This window comes from Onychostruthus taczanowskii, unplaced genomic scaffold (assembly GCF_017590055.1).
Source record: "Onychostruthus taczanowskii isolate IOZ18803 unplaced genomic scaffold, ASM1759005v1 scaffold101, whole genome shotgun sequence".
Lineage (NCBI taxonomy): Eukaryota > Metazoa > Chordata > Aves > Passeriformes > Passeridae > Onychostruthus > Onychostruthus taczanowskii.
In genome coordinates, this window is record NW_024496638.1 from 211,859 (window position 1) to 236,091 (window position 24,233).

The window sequence follows — 24,233 nt, forward strand, 5'->3', positions numbered from 1 at the left end:
TGGCTAGGGCTGGATCATTGTTTATCCACTGCCACTGGAGCTGCTTCCCAGGGATTTGGGATCATATTCCCTTAGGACAGGAGCTTCTCATGGCTGCATTGGGTTCCTAAAAAACCAGCGTGACATCCCCCCCACCATGGTTTTTATTTGGAAGGGGGCTGTGTCTTGCTGGGTGATCCCAACCCTTGGGCAGAATTTTGTGGGGAGAAATCCATGCTGGACTGAGAATTTTGGAGGCAGCAGCGCCTTTTGCTCTGTGGGATCAATCATTTACCTGCCTCCGACCTTCGCTTCATTCCCTACCCTGGGATGGGGGCACGGGGCTGGGGGGAATCGGGGGGTCACCAGAGTGGGGTGTCCCACAGCATCCCTCTCCCTCCTGGATGCATCCCACCATCCCGGCTCCACTTGGCCCCTTTCTCCGCCGCGTGGGTCCCCGTGCAGGGCTGGGAAGGCGGCCCAGCGCCTCCAGGAGAAGGAGGAGGAGGAGGAGGGGTGGGGAGAGGCCATGCCGGATCTTTGCCAGATGTGGGAAAGGAGAGAAGGGGGGACGCCTTTCGCGCTGCTTCCCAAACCTAGGGGGGACCCCGTTCCCCGACGCGCAGCCAGGGCAGGAATGGCCGGGATGCCACCACTCGCCCCAGTTGCACGGGACAACCTTGGGGTGACCCCAGGCCCCCCGTGTGGGTTTGGGGGGGGGGGGGGGGGTGGGTGCCGCCGGTGACCCCCCCCGCTCTCGCCCCCCTCCAATCCCGCATTGTTCCCGGCTCGGCGGGAGGAGGAGGAGCAGGGCCAAGGGCCAGCGGGAAGGCAGGCGGGAAGGCGGGCGCCGGGACGTGCTGGAGCCGCCTGTCATGTTGGTGGAGCTGCTCTTCCAGGCTGCCTGTGTGTCCCTGTTCCTCTCCAGCGGCCAGGGCAGGGTGTATCCCGCGAGGAAGAAGCCGGCCAGCTTTGCCGTGGAAAGGTAGCTGGATTCCCCCCTTTTCCTTCTCCCTCTTCCAGCTACACCTGGGATGGGCAGCCTGCCGAGCTCCGGCTGTCCCTGCCTCCCGCTGCAGGAGGGCTTGGCCGGAGGGGTCCCAGCCGGAGGGGCTGGCACCCCACAATTCCCTCCCTCTTCCCGGGTCCAGGGGAGCATGACACTGCTCCCCGCATCCCTGTGCTTCTCCCCTCATCCCTGTCTTGCTCCCTGTATCCCTGTCCAGCTGGGGGGCGCTTCTCCCGTCACCACGTGCTGGGATGTTCAGGATGGGTGGGAAGTGGTTGTCCCCTCTCTGTCCCACCTTATCCTACCTTCCTCTGATCCGTGCCATGCTCTGCTTCCCGGTACACGGGCACATCCTGACCGTTGCGGGTGTCCTTCTGTCCTCACATTCCTGGGACCTTTGCTCCATGCAGGGGGCTCAGGACAGGGTGGCCTCAGGCTCTGGTGTCCCACAGGCGCCGCGTGGGGCCCCACGTCTGCCTCCCAGGCTCCGGCAGCGGATGTTGTCCTGGCTGGATGCTGTCTCCGGGCAGCGGGAAGTGCACCCTGCGTGAGTACTGGGGTCTGGGGGGCTCGTGGGGGTCCTGTTCCCATTCCTAGAGCTCCTGTTCCCTTTCCCACAGCGCTCTGCTCCTTCGGCTGCGGTGGTGGTTCCTGCATCGCTCCCAACCTTTGCATGTGCCCAGATGGAGAGCAGGGAATCACCTGCCCAGGTACTGAGAGAAGCGGCTATGCCGGGTGCCCTTCCCTCTCCACACCATGAATCCCAAGGGACGGAGATGGCCACGAACCCATGGGCACCGTGCCCAACCCTATTCCCTCTCCATGCCACAAATCCCAGCAGATGGAGGTGACCGTGGCTCCTTGTCACTCTCTCCCTGGCACTGTCCCCATCCCTGGGGGATCCATGGAGTGGCATGGGAAGCGAGTGGTCCTGGGGTGGCATGGGTACCCCGTGGACGCCACGTCCATGTTCCAGAGCCACCGGGGACTTGCGGAGAGTACGGCTGTGACCTGTCCTGTAACCACGGCGGCTGCCAGGAGGTCGCCCGCGTGTGTCCCGTCGGATTCTCCATGGCCGAGACAGCCAACGGCGTCCGCTGCACCGGTGAGTGGGAGTGGTATATCCTGATGGAAGTGGGCATCCCCGTGGGGCCCACACCCCAAATCTGACCGTTCCCTGTGTCCCCCTAGACATCGACGAGTGCCAGAGCGCGGCCTGCGAGGGGACGTGCGTGAACACGGAGGGCGGCTTCGCCTGCGAGTGCGGAGCCGGCCGGGAGCTCTCTGCTGACCGCCGCAGCTGCCGGGGTGCGTGGGGTCCCAGGGGGGCGGCTGGGGCTCCCGAGGGATCCTGACCCTCATCCCAACCCCCAGACACGGATGAATGCCAGGCCACGCCGTGCCAGCACCGCTGCGAGAACAGCGTGGGCAGCTACCGCTGCTCCTGCCGGCCCGGATACCACCTCCATGGGAATCGGCATTCCTGCGTGGGTGAGCACTGGGATGGGGCTCTTCCCATCACTCCCGGGGGATGGAGGTCCTGAGCCCCTGAGCATTGTGCCACACCCCCTTCCCTCTCCATGAATCCCAAGCAATGGAGGTGGTCACTGAGCCCCTGCATGTATGCTTAACCCTTATCCCTCTCCATGCCATGAATCCCAAGGGATGCAGGTGGCCATGAGCCTGTGGGCACTGTGCCAGACCCCTTCCCTCATCATGCCACAAATCCCAAGGGATGGAGGTGTCCATCAGCCCATGACCACAGGGCTGCCACCTCATCCTCATCCCTGTGAGGGTCATGCTGAGGGCCCATTCTGGTGCTCCTGGCTCTTTCCTGGGCCACATCCCAGGGTGCAGCACCTCCTGCCACATTCCCTTATCCCACAGATGTAGATGAGTGCCGGCGGCCTGGCACGCGCCGCTCCTGCCAGCACAGCTGCCACAACATTCCCGGCAGCTTCCGCTGCTCCTGCCGCCCCGGATACCGGCTCAGTGCGGACAGGGTGTCCTGCGAAGGTATCCGTGTCCTTCTCCTGGCTGGAGGAGCAGGGTGGGATGCTCCCATCTCACTGCCAGCCCCAAGTGATGTCTCTGCCTTCCTGATTTCCTTCCTAGGGTACCCCAAATCTATCCTGGCCCCGTCGCCCATCCTGCAATCCCTGCAGCATCCACCCACCCTTGTCCTGCTCCCTCCTGGCTCCCACCTCCTCCCAAGAGGCTCCCCCTCTCCCCACCTCCCTGTGGCAGCTCCTGGTACCCAATTTCCTCCCTCCTCCCCATCCCTGTTCCCTGAGCCATCCCCACGTGCCATGGGAGCCCCCAGCACCTCCATCCCACCATCCCATCATTGTTGGCACCGGGGAATCTCTCGGGAGCCCGGCAGTCGCTGGACAGAGCCAGGCTGCCAGAGCTGCACCTGCCAGGTGAGCATCCCATCCTCCCACCCCTTCCCATGGCACCATCCCGACCTGGCATGAGCCACCACGTGTCCTGGCAGGGGGGACGAGTCCTCTGTGACACCGTGAGCTGCTCCGTTCCCTGCTCCCACCCGCTTCCCGCTCCGGCTGGGGGTTGCTGCCCCACCTGCACAGGTGAGTCCTGACCCCCTGATCCCCCCAATTCCTAGGATGGCCCCCCTTGAATTCCCAGGGGGACGCCCCTGACCCCCATGGCTTGCAGGGTGCCTGCACGAGGGGGTGGCCAGGGCCGAGGGCGATGTCTTCTCCCCATCCGATGGGAATTGCACCGTCTGCGTCTGCTTGGTGAGCTGGATTGGGATGGGAGAATCCCCCCTCATCCCTGGGAACCTCCCAGCACTGGAGACCCTTGTCCCTGGGGACCCTCATCCTGCATCCTGGCTCAACCATGGATTGGGATGCTCTGGAGCTGATGACACCCTCTCCTCATCCCTCCATGGGGAATCAGGGTCCTCTTTCCCAGCCCCATGTTCCCCTCTACAGGCCGGGAATGTCTCCTGCCTCTCCCCGGAATGTCCCCCAGGATCCTGCCCCAGCCCCTCTCTGGCTGACTGCTGCTCCTGCAATCCAGGTGATCCCAGGACCCCTAGTTTGGGGGAGTGAGTACCCCCGGGCTGGGCTGGGGGTTAGGGAAGAGCCGTGCTTGGCTCTCCAGCGCCGCTCCTTCCCCTTTTCCCAGAAAAGTGCAATTTCCGGGGACGCACATATGCGCACGGAGCCCGGTTCAGCCTGGATGGGGACGACTGCACCACCTGTGTCTGCCAGGTGGGTCCTGGATGTCCCCAGGGATGAGGATTCCCAGGGATACTCCAGTGCTTCCCAGCACCTGCTGGGGGCATCCCAGCTTCGCTCGGGGCTGGTGGCAGGGACAGCAGGTGACCCATTCCCGTGTTCCCAGGGAGGAGAGGTGGAATGTTCCTTCACTCCCTGCCCCATGCTGGATTGTCCCCAGCACCAGCGGCAGCTGGGTCCCGGGCAGTGCTGCTCCACCTGCCGGGACCCTCCAGCCCCTGCCGGTGAGTCGGGATGAGTGACACAGCTGGGAATGGCAGGGAGGGACAGGGAGAGGGATGAGGGGGAAAAGCTGGGGGAGACGGGAATGGCATGGCACGGGAAGAACAGCTAGGATAGAGGATGTGGGGGACACTTGGGGATGGGGAGAGTGGGATGTTGGGACATTTGGGGATGGGATGTGGGGAAGGGTAGGGTGGGATGAGCTGGGGACAGCTGGAGACGGAGGGTGGGATGTGGTGGACACAGGTGGGATGTGGGGATACTTGATGATCAGAAGGGTGAGAGATGGGGAATATCTAGGAGCAGGAAGGGTGGAATATAGGGAACGCCTGGGGACAGGAAGGGTAGGTTTTACAGGACAGCTGGGAACAGGGATCCTACCCAGGTTGCTTCCTGGATGACAATGGCGTGGAGTTTCCCGTTGGACAGATCTGGTCTCCGGGCGATCCCTGTGAGTTATGCATCTGCCAGGTGAATGAGAACCTGCTCTGCTTCATTCCCTCTTCCCTATCCCTGCCCCAGCGCACGGCTCCTGCTCCATTCCCGCTCTCAGGATGCCCGTGGCCTGTCAGGCCCCAAATCCCCCAAATCCGGCGGGTTTGGGAATCCCGAGGTGTCTGTCAGGGTGTTCCCGCCTGCAGGCAGACGGCTCCGTGAGCTGCCAGCGCACGGATTGTGTGGAGACGTGTCCTTATCCCATCCGCATTCCCGGGCAGTGCTGCCCCGACTGCTCCGCAGGTGAGGGCGCGCCCGGAATTCCGGGATTCTGAGCCGCCCGGGGACCGCCTGAGCCCCTCTCCCCGCAGGCTGCACCTACATGGGGAGGATCTTTTCCAACAACGAGACCTTCCCGTCGGCGCTGGATCCCTGCCTGAGCTGCATCTGCCTGGTGAGGGCTGGGCCGGGCATTCCCAGAGGATTTGCGGCTCCCGCCCCGTGGGCTGAAGCCCGGTTTTTGGCTCCGTTGCAGGGAAAAGCTCCGGGGGCGCTCCGGGGTTCCTAACGCCCGGCCCTCGGGGGTCTCTCCCGTCTCTCGCAGCTGGGCTCGGTGGCCTGCTCGCCTCTGGAATGTGCCATCGTGTGCTCCTACCCCTTCCACCCCGAGGGTCGGTGCTGCCCCGTCTGTGAGGGTACGAGCTCGGGCGGGTTCCCAAAATCCCCCTGAACCCCCCAAAATCTCCCCGAGCCCCCCAAAACCCCCTCTGGACATTGGTCCCTGCAGACTGCAACTACCAGGGCAGGAAGGTGGAGAACGGCCAGAGCTTCATTCCCGAGGGACAGCCCTGTACCCGCTGCACCTGCCAGGTGAGACCTCCCGCCCCTTCCCATGGGATTCCCGTGTCCATGGTGCCTGTGCCAGTGTCATTCGATCCCAGCAAGGGCTGGGCTGGCTGATCCCTGTTTTTCCAGCTTGGAGAGGTGAGCTGTGAGGAAAGGCCGTGCCCCCGCTCCTGCTCTGAGCCCCACACACTGCCCGTGGGCTGCTGCCCATCCTGCCCAGGTAATGGGATCCCTGGATCCATCCCCAGGCACTCAGATGTGCCCCCTCTGGACTGGGGGTTCTGGGAAAGAGGTGGGTGCTGACCAAAATCCTCCCTCCGTCAGCCACAGACATCCGGCTCCTGCTGCAGGGCAGTGACCTGTCCCCATCCTCATCCCCATCCTCATCCTCATCCCAGTCCCCATCCTCACCCCCATTCTCATCCCAGTCCCCAGTCCCTGAAGATTCACCCCCTGGCACCCCTCAACACCGCCGCTACCGCCTGGCCCAGCTCCTGCTTCCCACCACACTCCCCCTTGGCTCCTCTCCAGGGATTTGGGGTGCTGGGAAGCCCCCTCTAACCACTCCAAGTCCCTCTGGATACCCCTTGGCACCCACTGTGCCCCCTGACCCCCTCTGTGAGGCCACAGCCCCCCCTGATCCCACGGGCAGCCCTGAGGTTCAGGAATCCCTCAGGAACGAGGATCCCTCTGCGGTGCCATCGGACAGCCCCAGGTTCCAGGTGCCAGGTGTACCTGGAACGCCGTGAGGAGGAGAAGGAGGATGAAGGAAAGGAGGAAAAGGGGGTCTGCAGGACCAGCAGGCCTGGCCCTGGGGAGGGAGCAGCTGTCCCCCTGCCACCAATAAAGTCACTCTGGTATTTATTCCCTGTCCCCTCATCCCTGCACCACCAGCACGTGGTGCCCTGGGGCTTGTCCTCTGGGAATTTTGGGATGAGTGGTTTTCCAGGATGATGAGGGCAGTGCTGGAGGTGTTCAGCCCCCTCACCCTGAGTGGGGTTTGGGGACAGGAGGGACATGTTGTGCCCCAGGTCCCCGAGGCTGGGAGCTCCTCAGGGACGAGTAGAGCCACATCCAGGCTCCCATCCTTGGGGCACAGGGACATCCTTGGTGGGTGCAGCTGAGGATGGCACCACGGACACACCCCATTCCCAGGGATGTGTTGGCCTTTCTCAGAGAGACACGGCACAGGGGCGCTTCTCCACACCTTTATTGTCCTCGGTGGTGGCAGGAGTGCCAGGAAAGGGACAAACCCTGCCAGCCATCGAGTTGGGGACACCTGGGATTCCCATGCCAGCTCAGGGCAGCCGGGACAGCCCCACCTTGTTGTTGGCCCTGTCGAAGATGACGTAATACTCCCGGATAAAGACATCCCCCAGGATCCAGAGCTCGCCCTCCTCCGTGGGCACGTCCATGCCTTGCAATCCCAGGGTGCAGTACCCATTACTCTGCTCCAAGGACATGGAAGGGAGTGGTCACCAGCTGTTGGATCCCTCCCTCTATCCCCACAAACCCATTCCCAGTGGGATGCTCACCCTTAACACATAGGCTCTGGGCGGCACTGGGAATTCTTTGCCATTGATATGGAAGATGAGGCTGGGAAGGTTTCTGATAGCCTCACAGCTGATCTGGGGAGGACACAGCAGGTTAGTGGCCATTCCAGCTGGGATCAGATGTCCTAGGGATCATCCTGAGGCCTCACCTCACCACTGGAGCTGGCACCAAGGCGCCTCATGAGGGTCCGGAAGGCCCGGATAGGAACAGCCAACAGAGTGGTTCCTGTGTCCACGATGGCCTGGCATCCCGAGGAACAGGCCACCGGAGTCCCGCTGACGGAGACACTGGAAAGAGGGATGCAGAGTGAGCCTGGACTCCGCAAAACACCAGCTGGGGGGCAGGGAATACTGGGAATACCCCTCCATGGAGATCTGCCAGTAGGTTTCAGCAGAGAGTGGGATCCAGGAGATGCCTTTGGTGGTGTAGTAGGGATCAATGGCACCAAAGAGGACAAAGCTCCCACCTTCACTGTCCCTGGAAAGGGAGATCCATCTGGGGTAGTTTCCAGCCCACCAACACCTCCATTCCCATTGGAAAATGGGGCCAGTGTGAGGGAAAAGGGAGAAATCCTCAACAGCTTTGGCTGAGATTTACCTGCTCAGGTAGACAGAGAAAAGGCGCCTATCCACGAGGTTTTCCATCATCATGTTGTCGAAGACAGGAGTGGCTCCGGAGGAGGCAATGCTTGGGAATGCCAATCCCAAGATGCCGTCAAAGGGGGTGTAGTAGAAGAAATCCCCTGGCTCCGTCTCAGCCAGCCCAAAAATCTGGTTGCGGACGTTGATGCCAGCAACCTGGGAGAAAGGAGACAGGTTTGGATTGGGAACGATCCCATGGGATCCCATGGGATGAGGGGGCTGGAGCGCCTGGCCGTACGTTGACGGTGTCGTATCCCAGGACTCCGGTCATGCTTCCCGTGCCGTAGGCAATGAACAGGGTGTCATTGGTGCTGAGGAACGTGGAGGATTCCGCGGGATTGAAGCGGTTGTGGTTCCCTGTGGGGGTGGGAAGGACAGGGATTGCCTGGGATTTGTCCCTTGGAAAAGACTGGGCAGAGTCATGCAGGACTCCCAAAGGACACATTCCAGACTCATTCCAGACACCTACTGCAGGCTGGGCTGGAGCAGAAGACTGAGGGAACCCAGAGGTTGGAGGAACCGGTGTCGAAGACCACGGTGAATTCCTGAGGTGGGGTCCCAATGGAGATGGTGCCAAAGTACTCATCCTGTTGGAATGGGATTGGGAAGGGGTTAAGAGGTTGGGGAAAGGAGAATGGATAAGGGGCTAATGGAATAAGTTACAGGGATGGGGAAGGGACTAGTGGAATGGATAACAGGCCAACGGGATGGGGAAGGAGCCAGTGTCCCCCTGTGCTCCCTGATCCCAGTTCTCAATCCCAGCCCCTCACATCCATGTAGTTCTCCAAGGGCTCCACGGCGATGCCCGGGAAATACTTGGCAGCCAGGTTGTAGGGATGCTGCTCCAGGTAACTCTCCAGCAATCCCTGCTCCTGCAGCCTCTGCCGCAGCGACTTCATCTTCCTCAGGGGCACCCTGTGGACAGGGACCGGGATGCATCACTGGGATGTGCCATTGGGATCACCCCGCATCCCACATCCCTGTTTTGGGCTCACCTGGTCTGGAAGCCCTGGGCCAGGCCCACCAGGGCGAGGAGCAGGAGCAGCTTCATGGTGGGAGCTCACGGAAAATGTGCCTCCGATCCCGGCCCCGCTCCTTATATCCTGGCTCCGGTGTTTGGCCGGAGGCCCCGATAAGAAAGGCAAACTGCTCCTGGGATGGTTATCAAAACGTCCTTAAGGAAGGGGGGTAGGAATGTCAAGCTGGGGGATCCCCGTATTCCTGGGGGGATTCAGGCCACAGGTATGTTGGGATGGGCGGGAAGCACTCCGGGTTATTCTGTGGGATCCGGTGGGAATGCAGGGTTGTTTGTACCCTGAACCCTCTAATTCCTTGCTGGAGGGTTTGAGCCAGACACTTCCAGGAATGGGGCAGCCACAGCTTCCTGGGAATTTCATTCCCAGGAATGACTCACCACACTTGCAAGGAAGAATTTCTTCCCAATATCCCATCTAAACCTGTCCTCTGCTACTAGGAAGCTGGTCCCCCTTGTCCTGTCACTCCAGGTCTTTTTACAAAGTCCCTCTCCAGCTCTCCTGGAACTCCTTAAAGTGCTGGAAGAGGCTCCAAGGTCTCTCCAGGTCCTTCTCCTTCTCCTCTTGCCAAGGCTCCATGAAGGATTTTCAGGCTGCCAGGTCCAGATTTTCCATGCTGGGAATCAGCCAAGGCTTTCTCCTTTCCAGCCCCCTACAACACATCCCATCCTCCTTTTTTTTTTCCCTCAGGGATAATCCGGTGCTCCGTCCCTTTTCTCCCAACATTCCCCATCCAGGTTCTTCTTCATTTCACTCCCCCAGTTCAACCTAGCATCATACCCTCAGATTCTTCTATCATTCTGAGCCGGAATGGGGCTGAATCCAAGGGAGGAATGCCAGCTCCAACCTTAGGGAGCCTTTAATCTCCTCCAGGACAAGGTGACCCTTCCAGGAGCCATGGATCCAGCACGTGGTGACATGACCGAAGCCAAGTTGCCCAATCCCGCTCCTGTGACCTTCATCCAGAGGCATCCAGAGCTTGGCTTTCCCCCAGCTCGTCCCAGTTTTCCCCCAGTTCAGGGACTTTGGATGTGGGAATGGAATGACAAGAGAAGGCTCCAAACTGGAAAACAGGATATTGGGAAGAACCTCTTGCCTGTGAGGCTGGTGAGGCCCTGGAATAGATTTCCCAGAGAAGCTGTGGCTGCCCCATCCCTGGAAGTGTCCAAAGCTAGGCTGGAGAAACCATCCTGGAATGTGTTCCTGTACATTTTTGAGTTACCAAGTTTTCCTCCTTTTTTGGCCAAAATAGTAGAGAAAACAAAAATATGAAGTTTTCCCAGAGCTATTTATCCATTGAATTAACAGAACTGCCATCCTTGGGGATCAGGATTCCTGTTTTCTCAATGGAAAAAACCCCACATTTGCCCAATTATGGCAAGTTCTAGGACAAGCTTATTGAGCTGCTGGTAAATCCCAACAAAGCAGAACAATGGATCCAACAGGGATGGATTTTTGGATGGATGATATCCACAGAAGGAAGAAGCTGTGGAATTCAGGACTGGGAAAAAAATGGGAACTGCGATTTAGCACTAATTAAATCCAGAATAAAATCTGGGAGGATGGAAAAATAACCCCTTTTAGGGTCTGAAATGGCTTCTTGGGAGAGAAATCCTGGATTTTCCCAACCTTGGTGGGGAAATGGAGGGCATGAGATGCTGGATCCTGGAATAATCCATCCCGGCGCTGGGAGCTCTGTGGATGGGAGCAGGTGGCCTCCCTGCCACAGCTTTCCTTGGCACCAGAGGGCACCACAGCATGCAGAGATCCCAAAAACCCCCAGCTGGAAAAATGGATCTGGAAGCTTTCCCTCCTGGCTGTTGCAGCCGGGGCTGGGTGAGGATTCCCAGGCAATAAAACCCTCCCAGAATTTAGGCTTTTACCGGGAAAATTCCGATTTTTTAAACGTCATTTTGATGTGGAAACACCCCTTGGGATGAATTTAACTTCCATGGGAATCACCCTCTGGATCAAACAGGGATTTTCATGCTTTTGGGACATCAAAACTCGTTCTGACAAAACTTCCTTAATTTTATCTCTGCAGCCTCCCAAAAAAATTCCCCTTATGGAGATAGAGCTTTTCTTGGAAGTGGATTCATGAAGTCAACTTTTCCAGGCCCTGTTCCCAGTTTTTCTTGTCCCTTCCCTAAAGGCTTTTATCACACGGGTGCTTTATCGGAGCTGTCAGATGAAAGGAGGGAAATCTGACGCTCCTGAGGTGTCAAATTTCCCAGATTGGATTCAAAATATTTAATTAACTTATCAAGGAAGCCCAGGGATGTTGGCTGATCCTTGTGGGAATGGAATTTTGCAGAACAGGACCTCGGGGTGCTCAGGTCACCTTTTCCTACCTGCTGTGGGTGATTTTGGCTGGGATTAAGATGTCATCCAAGGGAAAAAAACATGCGGGACCATCTTTTGTGGAAATTAAGGATATTAATAAGCAGCTAATGGGAATATCCTTCCAAAACCACCTAAATTTACCCCAAATTTGTTTCTGGATAACACTTTTAAATGGGTATTTTTCCATTTCTTCCGTGCAAACCCAAACACAATTTCCCCCTCTCCTCAAACCTTATGTTTTAACATAAAATGTTAATTAAACATTTTCCAGATCTGTGGAAACTGCTCCAAAAGAAGCCTGGAAAATGTTGTGGTTTTTTTTTTTCCCTTTGGCAAGTCAAGTCCCTTTTCTTTCCCATGGCACTGGGGGTTTGACCCGGTTATCAGCCACGCTGGGAACAAATGGTCCTTGATTTATCCAGAATTATTTGGGATCATATGACTCCCGTTTGTTACACAACAGCCCTCAGGTGATGGGGTCAGAGGTGCCTTTCCCAGATCCCAGCACTTCCCCAACAGCTGGCTGACCTTGCCCAGCCTTTCCAAAGTCTCCCGAAGGAGCAGAAATCATGGAGCTCTTCCCCTGCCTCATCCTTGCTCGGCTTTTGGGAAGTTACAGGGGGAAAAGTGGAGCATTTTCCAAGCATGTTTTGGAGAAGTTGGGTTTGTGGAGAGGGTGACGGGACTGGAGCTTTCTCAGGAATATTCCTGTGTCACGCGAGGAGGAGCTGAGCAGGTATTCCAGAGGAATTTCCTCTGATCCAGCTGGAAGAGCCCGACATTTTACGAAGTTTTGGGATATTGCCGAGGTCTGTATGTGCTTCCTAAACCACTTCCAACCTGGCCTCGGACGCTTCCAGGTATGGAGCAACTGCAGCTTCTCTGGGCATCTCGCTTTGGCACCCTCCCAGGGAAGGATATATTCCCGATATCCAACTTAAACCCGCCCTGTGTTCAGGCGAAGCCTTTCCCCCTTTCCCTATCGCTCCACGCCCTTCTCCACAACCCCTCTCCAGCTCTCCCGGAGCTCCTTGCACGCCGGAAACACGAAGGATATAATTCCTAGAGCAGCTACAGCTCGGGGAGAGCCCCGCGGGTAGCCAAAGAGCGATTATTGATTAAAAAATGCCATTAAATTGATCCGGGCTCCCGCCCCCCCCAACATGGCGGCGCTGGGAGGAACCACCCCCCTCACGCCCCAGGGGGGGGAGTTGCGCTCCTCCCGCCCCGCCCGCGGTGGCCCCGCCCATTTCCGGTTTGTGCCGGAAGCCGGAAGCGGCGGCCGCTGGAGGGTCGCGGTGGCGCTTTGGTGAGTCCGGGGGAGGGCCGGGAATGGGAATAACGGGAATAACGGCGGGATAACGGGGATAGTGGCGCCGCTCCCGCCACGGCGTTCGCTGCAGCCCCGCAACTGGGCAGCCATTTGCGTCCACTTTCCTGAGCGCCTGTGCATGCTTCCCGGCCCCCACCCCGAGCTTTCCCATTCCCACCGTTCCCGCTTCTCCCTCTAAAACTCCATGAAAGTTCGCTGCTACCCCCCTAAAAGACCCAAATCAGGTGATTTCTGCCCCACGCCTGCAGCGCGGGATTTAATTCCCAGTTTTTCCCTCGGACAGGTTTATCTGGATCGTGGGTTGAGCAAGCCTGAGCCTCAGCGTGGCTGTTGCGGCATTCCCGGTGTAATATCCTTGGGATGTTCCACCTGGATGAGAGCTGGAAGAGCTTGGAGTGAATAGGACAGCTCAGGTGTGTTGTGTTTCCTTGAGTTTTTAGGAAATTCCCGCATTATTCCATCCCGCCTCTTGGAATTTACACCACACACGGGATACTTGCTGAACGTATCAGACAGTTGGGAATTCTTGGGATAAATCATGGATGTGGTGCAGGAAGTCCGTCATTTCCCCTGATCTTTTTGTCTATTTCACCGAATTCCGTGGCAGGAAGGTGGAATTAGGCGATCCCTGAGGGACTTCCCAGCCCTGTGGGCATGGTGGGATATGGTCAGATCCCAGTTTCCTTGATGGGATGGGATGGAGACTGGAATGAGGTGGATTCTGGAATGGGATGGAGACATCCTGCTGGAATTTGCAAGCTGGGGCTGTGGGTGGATTTTTCCTTGACAGAACACCCTGGGACACACAGAATTCCATCCAAATAGGCTTGGGAAAGGGGGGAAAGTCTTTTCCCAAGCTGAGTTAGTGGGAATGGTGTGTCTCCCTCCCAGTTAACAGAACCCAGCACAGCTGCTCCGAGGGCTTTAACCACCCTGGATTTCAGCTGGAAACCTTTTCCCATTTGGATTTGGGAATTGATTTGCCTCTTTTTCCACGTCCCAGGAATCTGGGAGGATGGATACGCTGAGGAACCGGACAGTGGAGGAGCTCCGGGAGCTGCAGGAGGATTCCCAGGAGATCGAGCGCTTGGCTTTGGAATCCCAGGAGGTCTGTGCCAGGAGGTGCCTCCGGGGTGTCCTCGTCCCCTTCCCGTGCTCACCATCCCAAATTCCATAGGTTCAGGAGCTCCAGCTGGAAAGGGAGATGGCCCTGGCTGCCAACCGGAGCTTGGCCGAGCAGAACCTGAAATTCCAGGCGCCGCTGGAGACGGGACGCAGCGACCTGTCCAAGAAATACCAGGAGCTGCAGGAGCTGGCTGGGAGGTGCAGGGAGCAGAAGGAAAAGCTGGGTGAGCACTGGCATCTTGGCCCAGGAAGGATTCTGCTTCCTGGAAAACTGATATCCCTCCTTTTTTCCCCAGCAGCCGGAGAGATCGAGGATGCTGTTCCTCTTGGATGTCCCTCCTTCCATCAGCAGTTCCCAGGCCCTTTCCTGTGGGCTCTTTGCTGGCTTTTCCCTGGTTTCTGTTCTGTGATAGTGACTTTGGTTTTTCTTTCCCCCTTTGTTTTTCCCAGAGAAATTCTCAGCAGCGCTGCAGCCTCAGACTTTGCTGGATCTCCTCCAGGTGGAAAGCCAGAAGATTGAAGAGGAATCTGAGGTGAGTTTAGGCCTTAAATCCCTTGGGAATTCCAGTGATTCATCCTCAAAGACTTGCACTTAAACCCAGTCCCTGAAATCGTGGATTATCTTTGGAGTCTGCTGGGTTTTCTCCAAAGAACTGGATCCATCCTTGTTTGTGTGTGGATGTTGTTCCTTGGGATGTGGCTGGGAGAAACCCAAATCAGGATTTTAGGGAAGAGGGGCAGAGGGATGCAGGAATGAGCCCGAGGCTGTTCCTCTCTTCCAGAAAATGGCTGAGAAATTCCTGGAGGGGGAGGTGCCCCTGGAGACGTTCCTGGAGCAGTTTTCCGGGATGAGGAAGTTGTCCCACCTGCGCCGGGTCCGAGTGGAAAAGCTGCAGGAGATCGTGAGGAAGTCAGAGGGATCCCAGGAGCGCACCAGGGACTCTCAGCCTCCTCTTCCTCCTCCTCCTCCTCACGTTCCCACGGATCCGCCAAAACCCTTCCCATCGGGATCTCCGGCCTTCCCTCTGCCCTACAGCCCGGCTCCGACCCTTCCGCCCGGCCCCGCTGCGCACGGAGCGCTTCCTCCCGCCCCTTTCCCGGGATCTCCGGTCACCGTGGGACACGTGGCTTCCTCCCAGCCCGGCTCCCAGTCCGCCTTTCCCTACCCGCTTGCTCCAGCTCCCGGATATCCGGCAGCTTCTGCTGCTGACTCTGCTCCAGGGTATCCCAAATCCACCTCGGGAGGCTTTTCCTGGTCTCCGTCCCGGGGCCCACCGCAGCCCTTGCCCTATCCTGCTCCCCATCCCTCTCCTCCCCCTGCCAGACCGGGATACTCTCCCTACGTCCCACCTGGAGCAGGGAGACCGCAGTGTCCGTACCCCACTCAGCCCCCTCTCCCGAATTTCCCTATCCCAACGCAGGCTCCTTATCCCGGGCCTCCCCACCCTTTGGATACCCCCCACCTCCGAACCCTCAGCGTCCTACCTGGCCTGGATACTAATCCAGGACATCTGGGGAGCATCCTGTGCTGATTCCTCCTTTTTTTGGGACTGAGGAAGAGGAGGGATTCCAGAGTGTTGCTCCTTGATCCGTCGGTGCAAAGGAATTATACGGGATAAGTCACGGCTCCGGAGGTCGGAGCGAGAGGCAGAGCCAGACCAGCAGAAATCCGGAGAGGAGAAACCTCCAGGGAAACCTTGGAGCACCTTCCAGTGCCTAGAGGGGCTCCAAGAGAACTGGACAAGGACTTGGACAAAGACTTGGAGTGATGGGATAATGGGGAATGGCTTCACGCTGTCAAAGGGTGGGTTTAGATGGGATTTTGGGAAGAAATTCTTCCCTGTGATGGTGGTGAGACCCTGGAATGGATTTCCCAGGGAAGTCATGGCAGCTCCATCCCTGGAAATGTCCGAGGCCAGGTTGGACAGGGTTTGGAGCAAGTGGAAAGGGATTGGAAGTGGCTGATCCTTAAGATCCCTTTTCACCCAAACCATTCCAGGGCTGTCAGTGGGAGTCGGTGATTCCCACCTGGGCCTGGGCAGCCTCCAGTATTCCCGACCTCCCGTGTGGTTTTTTGGGCTCCTCACATCTCCCTTCTCAGGAAACACTTGGAAACGGAGGGAATGACAAACGATGGAAATGGGATTTGCTTTGCTCAGCACTTTATCCTTCAAACCCTGCCTGTATCCCTTTAAGTTATTTATAAGGAACGATTACTAATGGACTAGGATGAGGGATTGATGGAAGCAATTCCATCCCTGGGATTAATTAGAGTAATAAAACTGGATGAATTAATTGCACTCTGGAGTCATGGCCCTGGTTACTTTGGGAAGCAGCGGAACATCCGGATAAGGATTGATCCCTTTATCCCTTCCTGGCATTCAGCTTCCTTTGGATCCCATCACTGAAATCTTTCACCCCCTTCCAGAACCATCTTCAAGCCTGCTTCAATTCCTGCATTTCTTGCATTTATCCCTGGGATAAAAACCATGGAAAAAGGTGTTTCCCTGTCCCTCTTTTCCCTCCTGACTGGGGGTTTGGAGTCACACTGGGATAATGGAAGGAAGAGGACAAGGTGTGATTAGTACAAAACCCCAATTTTATTACAAGTATTTGTTATTAAATATCTCAGACTCATTCTCAGTATTCCCACCCTTGCATCCCTATCCTTTATCCATCATCCCAACTCTATCCTGGTTTGGAGAAGCTGGTGATCCCAGTATTTCAAAGGGCTCCTTGCACGCCCGTACCTCTTAAATTCCCATAAATAGCTTTAAAAAAACCCCCAAAACCTCCTTTTCTCCCAAGAGGAGGCTGGGAAGTGCTCCTGGAAGGGTGCTTGAATCCTGGGATGCTCCCAAAGCTGAGGTGGGAGGTGGCACCAGCTGCTTTGGGAAGCAGGGAATCACACCCTGCGGGCAGAGTGCAGGTCATAGTCGCTGTCCGAGGAGTTATCCGGAGGGTTGGAACGCCGGCACGCTGCTTCCAGAGCTGTGGGGAGGGCATGGATACACGAGAAGCTGGTGATCCCAGTATTTCAAAGGGCTCCTTGCACGCCCGTACCTCTTAAATTCCCATAAATAGCTTTTAAAAAACCCCCAAAACCTCCTTTTCTCCCAAGAGGAGGCTGGGAAGTGCTCCTGGAAGGGTGCTGGAATCCTGGGATGCTCCCAAAGCTGAGGTGGGAGGTGGCACCAGCTGCTTTGGGAAGCAGGGAATCACACCCTGCGGGCAGAGTGCAGGTCATAGTCGCTGTCCGAGGAGTTATCCGGAGGGTTGGAACGCCGGCACGCTGCTTCCAGAGCTGTGGAGGGCATGGATACACTCACTGGATGCACATCCATGGCAAAGGAACGGGAAGGAGCCACTTCCAGCACTTACCTGGGTAAGCAGAGAGCTGGGAGCTCTTTTTGGGGGCCTGAGCGTAGTCGTTGTCCCCTCCCTGTCCCCGAGGCCTCGGAGCGGTGCTGGAGCGGTGGAAAGACACTGGAGAAAATAGCAGGATTGGGATTTTGGGGTTGGAACAGCAGCTTGGAGGGGAAAAAAACCCACCCGGGAAGGGGCTGAGTGAAATTGGTCCCTGCTCCAGGCCTGCATCTCCTGGATGAGTTATATTCCAAAAGGAAGCGAGCTCCAGGGCCCTTGTGCCAGGATCCAGGGGGGAACAGCCCACCCAGACCCCAGATCCGTCCCCAGGAACTCCAAATCCCATTCCCAGCTCCCCAAGGAGCTGCTCCTCACCGGTCTGGTTGAGTCCCGTGGGGCCGATCCACTGGCGTTGCTTCTTCTTGGAGACTGAGAGAGAGGAGGAATTGTGTCTCCAAGGATCTTCCCGATCCTTCCTCCAGCTGCTTCCCCCCCGCCAGCCCCATATGTCATCCCGAATAATGCCCCCCTTCCCAATAATCCCCCCCAGGATCCTCCACCTGCTCCTTTGTTTCCGCTCGGAGCTTAATCCCTCTTCCCGCTCCCACACTCCATGTGGGACAGGCTTGGGGACAATGGGGCAGGTCTGGGGACAATGGGGCAGGGGGATCTGTCAGGCTGAGCAACCAAATCCCCCCCCAAGGAGTTTAGGGAAGCATCCATGGAGCTGCCAGCCCTGAGCCGGCACGTGGGGATGAAGGAAGGAAGAAAAGAAGGATGAGGATCCTGAGGTTGTCCCCTACTTCTCTTCATCAGCTTCCGATAGGCAGGAGGGCCACAGATCAGGGAAAGGATGAGGAAAAGCAGCAGGGCCAGGCAGATGCTCACGACGGTTCCAGCAGGTGTTCCAGTGGGAAGCGGCTTTGAGTCCTGGCCTGGAAAGAGCATGGGTGTCACTGGATGTGTCCAGCTGGAGATGTGGATATCCATTACCCCGCCAGGAATCCAAATCCCACGTGGACTTGGTCCCCCCCATCCCTGCCCGTTCCATAGGTGTGGGAATTCCAGCTCCCAGCACGGATCGCGTGGCTTACACACAACTCTGGTCCGGGAGCAGCTCCGGATATTCCCAAGTTTGGGCTGGCAGAGGTGCAGGGGTTCAAGCTCACAGGTGACTCCCGTCGAGGGAGGCTCCCGGATTTCCATGCTGGAAGTGAGATTCCCGCAGCCCAGCTCCCGGCAGATCTGCCGGCCACGCTTGTCTCGCTGCGCTGCTCTGGACTCACACAGATCCCACCATTGTCCCGCATGGAATACCTGGATGTCCCCTTCGCACGGAGTGGGGCCGGCCGCCAGCCTCCGCAGGGCCCGCGGCTGGGAATCTGTGGGAGAGAGGAGCACATCCGTAGGGAGAGGGGCTGGATGCACAGGGAGGGGTCAGACCCATTGGGAGGGGTGAAATCCATGAGGAGAGGATGGGTACAGGGGGATCAGACATGGGGGTCAGCTCCATAGTGTGGGGTCAGAGCAGTGAGATTCCCGCAGCCCAGCTCCCGGCAGATCTGCCGGCCACGCTTGTCTCGCTGCGCTGCTCTGGACTCACACAGATCCCACCATTGTCCCGCATGGAATACCTGGATGTCCCCTTCGCACGGAGTGGGGCCGGCCGCCAGCCTCCGCAGGGCCCGCGGCTGGGAATCTGTGGGAGAGAGGAGCACATCCGTAGGGAGAGGGGCTGGATGCACAGGGAGGGGTCAGACCCATTGGGAGAGGTGAAATCCAGGAGGAGAGAACGGGTACAGGGGGATCAGATCCATAGGAAGACAGGAGTCAGAGTCACAAGGAGAAGGGAGTCAGATCCATGGAGATGGGTCAGACCTGTGGGAAGAAGAGGCAGAGCCACAGGGAGAGAGGAGTCGGACCCACAGGCAGACAGAGATGATATCCACAGGGATACCACTGGCACGTGCTCCTCCTTCTCCCAGCATCAGCTCCTGGCACGGGGATGCTCCCAGCAGCTCCCTCATGCCACAGGGACTGAACCAAACCAGAGCCAGGCATGGAGTGGCTTTGAACTCTTCCCATGGGAAATGCAGCATGGAAGCTGGCTCTGCCAGCTGCCACAGCCCATTAAACCCCTAAATCCCACGGGATTCCAAGCTGGGGCAGATGGCAGGACCCACAAAGAGTCTGCTCCGAGCTTCTTGGCTTGGTTGTCTGTGCCGTGGAGCTGGCACCAAGCTGATTTCCAGGGAAACACTCATGGAAAATGAGAGGGAGAGGCCTGTGGCTGGGAGATGCTCACGGCAAGGGAAAGATGCTCTGGCAGGGACATGCCAGTAGCAGGGAAGAGAGTCATGGAAAGGAAGGGATATGCCTGTGGCAGGGAAGGTATCCAGGGACATGCCCGAGGCAGGGAGATGATTGGAGCATGGATATGCCCAAGGCGTGGAAGGTGCTCAGGGGGCTGTCCACAGCAGGATGCCCAGAGCCTGGTGCCTGCCAGTGTTCCCCACCCCCAGCTGGAATTTGGGATGCTGCCATGGCCGCTCTCCCTCCCCGGCTCATCCTCCTCGGAGCTGCCGTGCTCGGCACTGGCGGGAACTGAGATTTCCTGTTTTGCCTTCGCACCCCGGAGAGGAAGAGCGGGAGTGGGTGGATGGGGCCCACGGGGCAGGCTGGGATGGGGCTGGCTCTCTGTTCTGGGCCCCAAAATCCCCCCGGGGTATCCCACCGGAGCAGGAAATCACGGATACTCAGGACCATTCTCACCTGAGCAGGTGATGAAGGCGGGCGTTTTCCCCCGGGAGCTGCTCCTGTTGAAGCAGTCCAGCAGGGAACGGCTCCCACAGGAATCCACTGCCTCCCACCGCACCGGCAGGTGGATCCCTGGATCCGGCTTGCCGTGGCTGCTCCCAGCAGTGCCACAGCACAATTCCTGGCAGATGAGGGTGACCAGATGTGTCCATGTGTCCGGGATGCTTGCCACAGCCCCCCACATCCCCTGCTTGTGCAGCTCCAGGAAGCCAGAGCAGCTGAAATTCCCGTCCACCAGCCGCAGCCTGGGGGGTCCTGGACCGGGATTGGCGATGGAAGAGGAAGTGTTATGAATTGGGGTGGCAATTTTTCCATTATTTAGGGGGAAATTCCCAAATGTGAGGCTACAGATTCCTTGGGATGAGGCGCTTACCCGTGGGCTCTGGGGTGGTGGCTGGGCTTGTTGGTGGCGGCTTGGGAGTGGTTTTCACTGGCTCTGGAATGAGAAGAGAGGCACCACGTGGGCATGGATGATCCCTAGGGATTGAGGTGGCTGGGCTGGGAGTCCAGGCTCACCTCTACAGGCAACGATGACGTGCTCCGTGCAGTTTTCCAGCTCCCACTGGCATCCTAGTGGGTTAATGCACCTCCTGGGCTGACTCTGTGGCCCTTTCCCACCGGGAATGATGAGCTCCAAGAGCTCAGAGGTTGGGGGGCCGCACTCCAGCTGCTGGCAGATCCAATCCAGATCTCCCATGCTCACGCTCTCCCAGCAGATCGGTCTCCATTGGTGTTCCCAGTTCACCTCCAGTATCCCAGTGCAGCGGCAGCCGCCTCTGGTGAGTCTCAGGATGGATTCTGTGGGAAAACACCATCTTGAGGGGCTTTCCTTTCCTTCCCTTCCCAGTGGGTTTTCACCCTGGGAATGATTTCCAAGGCCCCTTGGTGGGGGCCTTGGAAAACAGCGCAAGGAATGGGAGCATGGAGGGGTCGAGGGAATGTGGGGGCTTGAGCTGGGACCCCGGGACGCCGCTTCCGGATGATGCAACTCCAGCACCCACCACGCTCACGGAGCTGTGGAGGCATTCCCAAAGGGCTGCTCCCCAAATTCTCACCTCCAGGGATCCAGGTGGCTCCTCCATAGTCGGGGATGGCTGTGAGAAAGAGCGGAAATGGGGTGTCAATCCCGCATCCCGCCCTGCGGACCCCGAGTTTGGGACAGCGGCTCTGCTGCTCAGCCCATTGATGGTTATTTTGAGGAAAAGGGGGATTTTATGGGAAAACTGGGATTTTTGGGGAGAAAGGCGATTTTCTGACTCCCCATCTGTCTGCTGGGGGATTTTTAGGGCAGAGAAAAGACAAGGGCTCTGCAAATTACTGCCAATTAGCCCTGCTCCTGGGTGGAATGTTCGGGAATGGTGCCATGAAGACAGAGGGAAGGGCAGGAGCTGGCAGGGAATGAGGATGTGGGGACACCTGGCTGTCCTCAGCACCACTGGCTCAATCTTGGGACCCTGGGGACCCCCAGAGCGATGTGGGTGGAGGTTTGGGGGGTCACCAGGGTGCTTCCCACCCCAAGCCCTGAACTGTGGCTCACTGAAGGTGCGGATCCCACCTGGAGCGGGAAAACCGGCGGGGTTCTGCCGCGAGATCCGAGCGGCGCACCGAGGTCAGGGTGCCTGATACTCACCCCACATTCCCAGCAGGAGGCACAGGATGGGCAGCCAGGTTGCCATGGGCTCCGCTGGTGCCATGGGGGCACGGGAGGCTCTGGGGGCTCCGCCGCCTCCGCTGCCCGGCCCGGAGCAGGCGAGGGAGGGGGCCCGGACAGGAACCGGCTGTTTTTCCTCCCTCTGTGGTTTTTTGACGTCACCTCTGGGCCCGTTTGAAGACTCTGTTGCCTCCCTGGGTCCCGCCAAGCATGAGAGGAAAGGGGTGAGAAACATGTGGGGTTCAGCCCCCGCCAAATCCCAGGGTCTCCGCAGCTCTGGGAAAGGGAGGTACTGAATATATCCAGTGCTGAGGGAGATTTGGGGGTCCCCGAGTCCCCAGGAGTTACAGAGGAGTTGATGCCCATCCTGGCATCCCCTAAAACTCTGTGATTAACCCAGGAATTGGATGGGATCCAGGCACATCCCAGGTTCTGGCATTCCAGGGACACCCTGCAGCCCTGCAAGGGCACGTGGGGCTCCAGCGGTGCTGGACCAGGGCAGGGCAGAGGCGTTAATTGATTGTGCCCTAATTAAATGCTCTGAATCCAGGTCAGGCATGCTAATGAGGCAGCTGTTTTCCATTGACTCTGTGATGTTCCTGCTGGAAGGAGAAAAAGGATGGATCTTCCCATCCCATCCTGCTCCAGCATCCATGGATGCTCCAGTGCCCAGTCCTGGAGCAGGATCTCAGCATCTGGGTGCTCCCTGTAGCCTTCACTTGTTCCCATCCCAGTTATCCCAGCGGTTCTGCTGATCCTGGTGGGAGCAGACCCTGTTGGAATATCCCACACTGGGGTCCTGGATCTGGCCCCCAACCCACTTTGGCTTTGAAAATTCCCTGGAAAAGGGGTGCAATTCCCAGGCCTGCTCCCACGGGAGCCGCAATCCCCCAAAATCAACCTGAAATTTGGGATTCACCTCAAACATCCCAGGACTCTGTGCCTCCAGGAAAGATCCTGTTGTCCAAAGTGTGTGACCCCCATGGGTATGGGGTGCCTGGGGTCCAGCCCTTCCCTCAGAGCTGTGACTGCCTCTGGAGGCCATGAGATCCCAAGGATAGGATTTGGCTTCGGATTGAGCATCTGCCTTGCCTCGGGCGCTGCGAGTCAGCTCAGCATCCTGAGCATGCCGTGGCAGCTCTGGATGATTGGAATCCCTTCCCGGGGGGAGTCTGGGGGGCGCTGGGAAGTGCTGACAACGCTGCCTGCCGTGAGGAGCCTTTTAAAAAGCAGGAGCTGCCTTTGGAGTGAGCGGGAAGGGGCTTGTCGGCTGTCTGCACACTGCTGGGATCATAATGATGAGGAAAAGGGGGATTTTCCGGGCGGGAGCAGCTTGGAGGAAGGGTTGGCACTGATGTGGCTGTGTGGGGATGGAGGTGACATCTTGGCTGGGTTGTCACCCTCCAAGGGCACTGGTATCCCCAGGGAACTGGTGCCCCCAGGTCTTTGGTATCCCCAGGGAATTGGTGCCCCCCAGGGCTTTGGTACCTTCCAGGGCTTTGTTATCCACAGGGAATTGGTGCCCTCGCAGGAATCAGCACCCTCAGGATGCTGCTGCCCCTCTGCACGTTGGGATCCCAGTACATCCACACCCCTGAATTCTGTGATCCCTACCAGGGCATCAGGACCCCCCGCAATTCATCCATCCCTCCAGGGCTGTCCATGCCACAATCCCAGCGATCCCAGCACCATCAGCTCCCTCCCAGCCCCCCGGCACCCGGAGCCAGGAGCGGGGCTGGGGCACCCCCGTGCCCGCTGCGCTCTCGGCCCGCGCCTCGCCCCGTGCCCTTTGTCGGGGTTTTGCTGCTATTTTGGGATTTCCTCCCTTGTTGCGGCTCCTTTGTGCGGGGCCTCTCGCTCAGCAAACAGCTGGAGGATGTGGGGGGGGCACATTTTCCACTGGGGGTGCAGCTGAACCCCGACTTGTCTCTGCTCCCCGGGGAGACAGAAATCTGACGGCGGGGCCGGGCGGGAGCAGCCGGCTTGGGATGGGCAGGGGGAAGGGGGGGCAGAGGGGTCCCAATCCCTGGGTAATGGGTGGGTGCTGTGCCCCTTCCCAGCTGGGAGCACCCCCAAATCCCAAAGATGGGATGGTGCTTGGCTCCAGGAAGCTGCTTGGCTCCAGCTTCCTTCTGGGATATGGATGGACTGGGAGGTGCTGAAGGGTTTGGGGGTTCCATCCCACCCTCATAGGGCACCATCCAGTGGGTTTGGGGTGGCACCTCAATGGCTTCCCTTCCAGCATCCCTGAAGCCTTCCTGGACAGGATTTATGGACAGCATGTTCCCGGGATGGGGACTATCCCAGAAGGGTGTAGGCAAGCTCTGCGGGGGACACGTGGGACTTCCATGTCCGCCCTTCCTGCGGTTTAATTTCCACCCCTCGTGCTATGGAGCTGGATCAGGGCCCTGCCACCCCCTTCCCTGCTCCTGTGGGCTGGGACTGGGATATTTGGCCATCTTTGTGTCCGTGGACAAGTGGGAGCACTTGGTGACCCAGGCTCTGCAGGGCTGGTGACACCCCTATGGACAAGGGACACAGTGGGAAAAGCTTTTAATGGCAGCACAGAGGAGATGGCTGGAGAATTCTGGAGGAGATAGCCAGAGAAT

General features: G+C 58.3%; 4 protein-coding genes across 4 annotated transcripts; 2 read left to right on the forward strand and 2 right to left on the reverse strand.

Moving 5' to 3' along the window:
- The first annotated feature begins 854 nt into the window (after positions 1 to 854).
- Positions 855 to 6,509, forward strand: VWCE (von Willebrand factor C and EGF domains). The gene is made up of 20 exons (XM_041411106.1): positions 855 to 964; positions 1,441 to 1,535; positions 1,609 to 1,698; positions 1,965 to 2,093; positions 2,180 to 2,296; positions 2,363 to 2,479; positions 2,876 to 3,004; positions 3,104 to 3,411; positions 3,486 to 3,579; positions 3,668 to 3,750; positions 3,949 to 4,036; positions 4,145 to 4,230; positions 4,364 to 4,481; positions 4,865 to 4,950; positions 5,121 to 5,217; positions 5,286 to 5,368; positions 5,519 to 5,609; positions 5,702 to 5,784; positions 5,890 to 5,980; positions 6,085 to 6,509. The coding sequence occupies exons 1-20, from the start codon at positions 855 to 857 to the stop codon at positions 6,507 to 6,509; spliced, it is 2,520 nt and encodes an 839-aa protein (XP_041267040.1).
- Positions 6,510 to 6,959: 450 nt separating this feature from the next.
- On the reverse strand, positions 6,960 to 11,407 carry LOC121339715 (pepsin A-like). The gene is made up of 10 exons (XM_041411756.1): positions 11,341 to 11,407; positions 8,951 to 9,129; positions 8,726 to 8,870; positions 8,425 to 8,542; positions 8,194 to 8,312; positions 7,912 to 8,111; positions 7,675 to 7,791; positions 7,463 to 7,601; positions 7,296 to 7,388; positions 6,960 to 7,208 (listed from the first exon to the last, which is right to left on the reverse strand). Exons 2-10 carry the CDS (start codon positions 9,004 to 9,006, stop codon positions 7,059 to 7,061), a joined length of 1,137 nt encoding a protein of 378 aa, XP_041267690.1. The 5' UTR covers positions 9,007 to 9,129; positions 11,341 to 11,407; the 3' UTR covers positions 6,960 to 7,058.
- A 1,184-nt stretch (positions 11,408 to 12,591) lies between these two features.
- Positions 12,592 to 16,085, forward strand: VPS37C (VPS37C subunit of ESCRT-I). Its single transcript, XM_041412803.1, is given in 7 exon segments — positions 12,592 to 12,641; positions 12,949 to 13,078; positions 13,669 to 13,773; positions 13,843 to 14,014; positions 14,241 to 14,323; positions 14,573 to 15,223; positions 15,226 to 16,085. Coding segments are annotated over 5 exon segments (1,065 nt in total). The 5' UTR covers positions 12,592 to 12,641; positions 12,949 to 13,078; positions 13,669 to 13,680; the 3' UTR covers positions 15,292 to 16,085.
- A 923-nt stretch (positions 16,086 to 17,008) lies between these two features.
- On the reverse strand, positions 17,009 to 21,649 carry CD5 (CD5 molecule). Its single transcript, XM_041412031.1, has 10 exons — positions 21,604 to 21,649; positions 20,975 to 21,067; positions 20,490 to 20,771; positions 20,347 to 20,409; positions 19,929 to 20,228; positions 18,251 to 18,538; positions 17,960 to 18,091; positions 17,532 to 17,585; positions 17,172 to 17,276; positions 17,009 to 17,094 (listed from the first exon to the last, which is right to left on the reverse strand). Exons 1-10 carry the CDS (start codon positions 21,647 to 21,649, stop codon positions 17,009 to 17,011), a joined length of 1,449 nt encoding a protein of 482 aa, XP_041267965.1.
- Positions 21,650 to 24,233: the final 2,584 nt, after the last annotated feature.